At 31.7% G+C, this 6,155-nt stretch overlaps 1 protein-coding gene across 1 annotated transcript; it reads right to left on the reverse strand.

The window, feature by feature from the left end:
- Positions 1–159: 159 nt before the first annotated feature.
- Positions 160–5,886, reverse strand: LOC134714899 (toll-like receptor 4). Its single transcript, XM_063576594.1, has 2 exons — positions 5,820–5,886; positions 160–3,753 (listed from the first exon to the last, which is right to left on the reverse strand). Exons 1-2 carry the CDS (start codon positions 5,825–5,827, stop codon positions 1,185–1,187), a joined length of 2,577 nt encoding a protein of 858 aa, XP_063432664.1. The 5' UTR covers positions 5,828–5,886; the 3' UTR covers positions 160–1,184.
- Between the last annotated feature and the right edge of the window lie 269 nt (positions 5,887–6,155).

Here is a 6,155-nt window from a genome sequence, read left to right on the forward strand (position 1 = left end):
ACATATAGTAAAACCAGATCAAATCACATTTTATATTCTATTCCGAAAAAAGAAGCAAAATATACTGAAGAGCCTAAACGCACAAGTCGAAATAGCCGGACAAGATCATTAAAAAATACCAAACTCCAAAGAAATTTCAAAATGGAATGTTCCTTATCAAAAGGGAAAGTAAACAGCTCTTACATATCAAACGAAATAAAAAACTTCATCTGTCATACTCCTGACCTTGTACAGGTACTTCTGTATGTAGAGAGAAAATGGTGGATTATACCGGGGTCTATAACTAGCTAAACCTCTCACTCGTGTGACGTTACAATTTATTATCGGTGACTGGAAAATTTATGTTAAAATTTGCAAAAATGGAGGCAACAATCGATCTTGTAATAACAGAAAAAGATGCAGACGATAATTACAATAAGTTTAAGATATTTTAGGGATAACAATTACAATACACTACACGTAAATCTAAAGATTGAGCAACATTTGCCACAAAAAATCGGAAAAGAAATCATATAATGGTGCAGTAAAAGCTTCCATCAAGAGAAAACGTTTAAATAAATTGATCCATGAATATTACACGATTCAGCTTTACGTTCAACTTTCTAAGAAAACTAAAGTGTATTTCACTCTTTAGCGATCTAAGACTGCATAAAACAACACATAATAGTTCAGTTAACACGACACACAACATCATGAACATGTAGATGCAATTTAGATTTGCACCGTTGCAAAGAGAATACATTTTACATATTTAGGTATTCAGATTCGCAAAGGAAGACCAGATTTTTCAAAAGTATGAACAATGCTAATAAACGGAAAACAAAATCGAATCCACTATTAAATTGTCCAGTTTCTTGCTACGTTTTATTACGTTCTGAATGTTGTACGACTTGGAATTTTGCACTTTGCATATATAGATTTATATAAGTGCGTACAAACCTATATGGAAACTGACCCAATAATTTCCCCCTACATGTTCAAAGTATAAGATCTTTAATAACGAACATTATCTACTGACATTGTTCTTTTAATGGTGATCCCAACATCATACACTTTTTACATATTACGATGAATAACTGATAACAAAAAATGGCAAATTAAGAACTCCGACCTGATCCTGAAATACTTGTAGCAAGATATTTCTCCATGTTACAGTTAAAGATGAACACAATATATTTCGTAATTCAGGATTCAAGTACAAATTCAGCACATTTGTTCCAAAACACATTTATATCTTTGTCAGTTTTGTTTGCCGGATACTGTAAGTACGTGTAAGTGTTTATGATGTCTAACACATCAACTGGAATAGATTGATATGGAATTGTCTCAATCATCACTGTTAATATCAGTTTTCGTTTTGAATGCAGTGATTCCATCCGGGCTATATTTAATTCATACATACACCATTCACTCTTCAGAAAACTATCAGATATAAATAAAATAGTTCGCCTACTATTTCGTATTCCTTTTGAAATATTCAGAGCTATGGATTCTCCCGGTTGAAAATCTCTTTCGTGAATGCAGGCACGTACGCCACGTTTAGTTTCTAGCTCGTTCAGAGTCCCAGCTCTAGCTATTTCATAATCTTCAGATGCATACGAAATGAATACATCGTATTCAAATATTTGTTCGTAACCGTAGGACGTTGGTTTGTACGGAATCTTAATTTTATTTTTGTAGTACCAATACCGGATTTGCCACCGGAATTTGTACATAAGTATTCCACTTACCATTACAAGAAAAAAAGCAATTATTACACAAATAAAAATGATCAAAGTTGATGCATGTGAACATTCGTTGTTTATACTACTATATATGTGAGATATTTCTTTCAGGGTGGAAATACTTCCATTACTGTAAGAACAAAGATACTCGTTACGCTTCACTAATTTAACTTTTGTCTTTATCATCCATTCCAGTAACTGTAGTGTGTCACACGTGCATAACAAAACATTTCCTGATAGAACTACTTCCACATTGTGTTTTTCAGAAATTGCATTTAAATCCCTCATATTGTCTTCTGAAAGTTTTGATATTCTATTATTTGAGAGATCAATGTACTCTAAGTGTAAGTTATACTCCAGGGATAAATCGAAGTTTTGCAATTTATTGTTGGACATATTTATCCTTTGCAAGTTTCTCATGGACTTCACTGAGTTGAAACAATTGATTTGATTATCTGCAATATTAAGTACTTCTAGAGATACAAGATTGCTCAATCTATCACTGAGGACACAACCGATACTACCAAGCATATTAGATGATAGATCCAGTGTTTCTAATTTACTGAAGTTAGACAAGGAATGTTCTTCTATTTCTGAGAGTTTACATTTTGACATATTAAAAAAAGTTATACTAGGACGGCATGAAGAAAAGAATGAAGGAATTTTGCTGTTGACTTTGAAGTTAGATGATAAATCCAAGTATGTTAGGTTCGGATAGAAATCATTTGAATCTCCAAAATGCAACGGCTCTTTGGAGTTTGTCAAAACAAACCATTCTAAATTATACACATTTTTGGTTTCAACGGCAGGTTGTGTAGGAAACTGTGTTTGTTTCCATTCCTTGTGAAGGGACTTAAACGAGCATCTGTTCTGGTTGCTTGCATTTAGGGTCTTGATTTGCTTATTGAAAAAAAGAACACTGTAATTTATATCGTAACCCGAAAAACAGTTATCTTGTAAATTAAGATGTTGTAAAGATTTTGGAAAGTTGTCACATTCTTCTGCGGAATTAAACGATAAACTGTTTCCAATTAATGACACAGTTTTAAGAGAGTTTAGTGCACTAAGGTTATATAATCCTAGACTACAATGTAACTTCAGTCTTAAATCATTTGAGATCCCGTTTAAAAGAAGTGTTTTTAATTTGTACAAATCAGAAATTGAAACGGACACATTGTATATTAGATCAATGGCGTATCCATATGGTGTGTTCGGACCATATATCGCAAGATGTTGTAAATGTTTCTGTGTGGTAATTAAATCATCAGTAAGTTCACTTGTTAGAAAAATATTGTCAATTTTTATAATTTCAAGAAAAGGCATATAATAAAATTGCCGATTTGTTAATGTACCATAAAAACACACAAAACCGTTTATAAGGTGTAGTGATTTGGTTTGATATATAACCATTTTTAATGTTTCATTCGTTTGCCATTTTAACAATGCTGTGTCTATCTCTAAGATTTCAACAAATCGGAGAGCATCAACTTTTTCAAATGGTTGACTTTTGTACCTGAAAGAACACGGGACAGGACTGAATTTTGTATTCTTTGGTAATTTAAAAGTTAAAGAGAATTCTTTCAAATTATATAAGCCTGCTAGTAACGAATCTAGTACAAGCGTTGTTTGCTTGTATAAAAGGGAATTTCTGATTATAAGTTTTGAGAGGTTAAACAATCCGGTAAATAAGTTGACGGTAACATATTCCAATGGATTATCCGATAAATTGATATCTCGTAAATCGGACATTCCCTGAAAGGGCTTCCCCATCAAAATCATACGTAATTGATTATTTGCCAAATCTACAGAGGTAGCCAATTTTGGTAATGGCGGAATAGATGTCAAATTTCTGTTTGAACAGTCCACATATATAGCTGTCGTCACTATATGTTCATCACACCTTTGTTTGAGTTTGTCGTTATTTTCTATCTTTGGAGCTGTCATACTATAGCTGATGTGGATGTTAGTTTGCAAAAGTATTACTGATGTAAGGATATGCAACTCCATCGTCCAAACGAAAACTAATAATCTGAAATAGAAACTCGACTTAATGAATTTATTCACATCCAGATTCCTGTGAATATGTAGGATATTTTACTCATGAAATTAAATATAAGATAACCATAAACAGGTGAAATGGATCAACATATTAAACACGCAATGTGTTATAAATACACGTCGATTCTACGCCTGCATCAAGTATGATACGTATATTAACTCGAGACAGTAATATTTTCAAATTCAAAACACGCGGCTAGTTCGATTTTTTAAAACTGTCGAGAGTGGTTAGAGAACTTTACTTTACTGATCTTTACTGTCACAGATATCTGCGTCGCTAGGTAAGCCAAACACACTCAACACTTCGTTTTATAAAACCAAGCTTAAAATATGTTTCTGTTATCTTTCATTTAAACGCTGCAATAAAATCGTGTGATACATTGTACTAGATAAGCCAATCACATTAATGCAGATTTCCATATACTTTTTGGACACGCTCCATGCAGTTTGATCCAAAAATTATCTATTCATGTAAGACATATATAATAGACTACAACCATTGTAGAAAATTATATCTGCCTCATTTCTCAAAATATATGGACAAAAATTAGCAATAAAGGTAGGTTAAGGACAAAAATATTACGACAAAAGATCTGAATTAGACCCGAATAGTGAACTTTCTATGGTAATGTATAAACCTTCTAGATTACCTGCAGAACAATCTTGATTTTTTTGCCAATTTCGTTTTTGCTGAATTATCTATAAATCTTATTTCAACGGACCACTTTGGTATTAACCTCAACATTTTTGGGGCAATAACTTCAAAGTAATTGGGTTGTTTATTATTCTAACATTTTCATAGGAGATACTTTTTGGTTTACTGACTATTTTTATCCCGTCAGTATTACTCCTCTTTGATGTTTTAGATATAAGCCAAAATTTTTACAAATGGACTGTTCAGTGTTAGGGTTAATAACTCTAAAAGAGGTTTTAGTTTTGTATCACATGTAACAGGTTTATAATGGTATACGTCAGACACGCGGTTTTTGTCTACATAAGACTCATCAGTGACGATCAGATCAAAATATTTATAAAGCCAAACAAGTAGCATATTAATCTATTGCAATAAAAATTCATAATTTCAAATACAATTTGTAGATTTAGCTTACTAAGTCCTTATATTTGTATAAAATATCGTTCGTTTATAGTGGAACATTGTTTTAGCAATGAATTAGCTACAAATAAAATTTGCTTGCTAGTCCCTCTCTGTGATCAAAAATAGATAACTCTGGCTCATTTCCCATATAAGACTCATCAGTGACGCTCAGATCATAAATCTATATAAAGTACAAAAAAAAAAGCATTGATGACCCAAAATTCCGAAAAGTTGTGCCAAAAAAATGACTCATATTAATCTGTCCCTGTCCTTGACTAAGTTAAAAAGTTCACAAAACCGTCTTCGAACTGATGATTTATACTTTTATAGATAATGCCGTAACTACTTTCTTGCCCTATGTAAACACTGTGTTATATGTATGCGCTGTACTCATAGGACTCGAATAAAATTGAAAAATCATGACATAACTGTTATTCCTCTCTACAGTATAACAAGAAAAACTAATTCTTCAAATATAATATTAAGAAATAATCATAATACAGAAGAATTTCACGAAAGAACAAGCATATGACGTTGTAGGAATACAGCCTTTCAAACTGAAGGTTAATATGTTACCTGAAATTGTTGAAAGCTTCCATTTCGTATAAAACTTAATTTAAATGAATTTTTTGAGCTACAAGTGTAGGTGTTGTTTCATTTTTGATTGTTTTGTATTATTGAAACATTTATAAAATTCAAACAAACAAGATTGCAGCTAACTCTTAATTAGTAAATTTGAAAGTAAATAGGACTGAGCCAGCAAACAAATGATAATTAAAGATTAAAAATGTTAGGGGTGAGATTAAGGATTCAACACATCTTAAATTGTGATGATATAGATATGAAATAAAAGCTGCAAATAGTGTTTGATAATAAAAAAAATCATCAAACTGAATGTTACGCGTACATGAATAATAAATATCTGCTGAATATTATCTTACCGTTTCATATCTGTAATTGTTTCGTCTCATAAATTGAAAATACTTAAGGACAGGAAGATATGATTTCCGCATAACCTCTTGAAAACAGAGATGTGATAGTATATATGTAAACACGTGTATCATGATAGTGTTGTTGTTATAATGTTTTTAATGACTTCCCCCTTGTTTGCTGATTGAAATTAAGTTAGTTCTCCAAGTGTAGAACTGGTATAGATATTTTTTTATTTGTAAACAATGGTACATGATAAATATATATGGATTGAACAATGACCAAATAATTTTCCGTGCGAGTTATACAACCTTATTTGTTCACTGATAAACTGTTGTTAAATTTAC

The sequence above is a fragment of the Mytilus trossulus genome, chromosome 4, assembly GCF_036588685.1.
Source record: "Mytilus trossulus isolate FHL-02 chromosome 4, PNRI_Mtr1.1.1.hap1, whole genome shotgun sequence".
In the NCBI taxonomy this organism is placed as follows: domain Eukaryota; kingdom Metazoa; phylum Mollusca; class Bivalvia; order Mytilida; family Mytilidae; genus Mytilus; species Mytilus trossulus.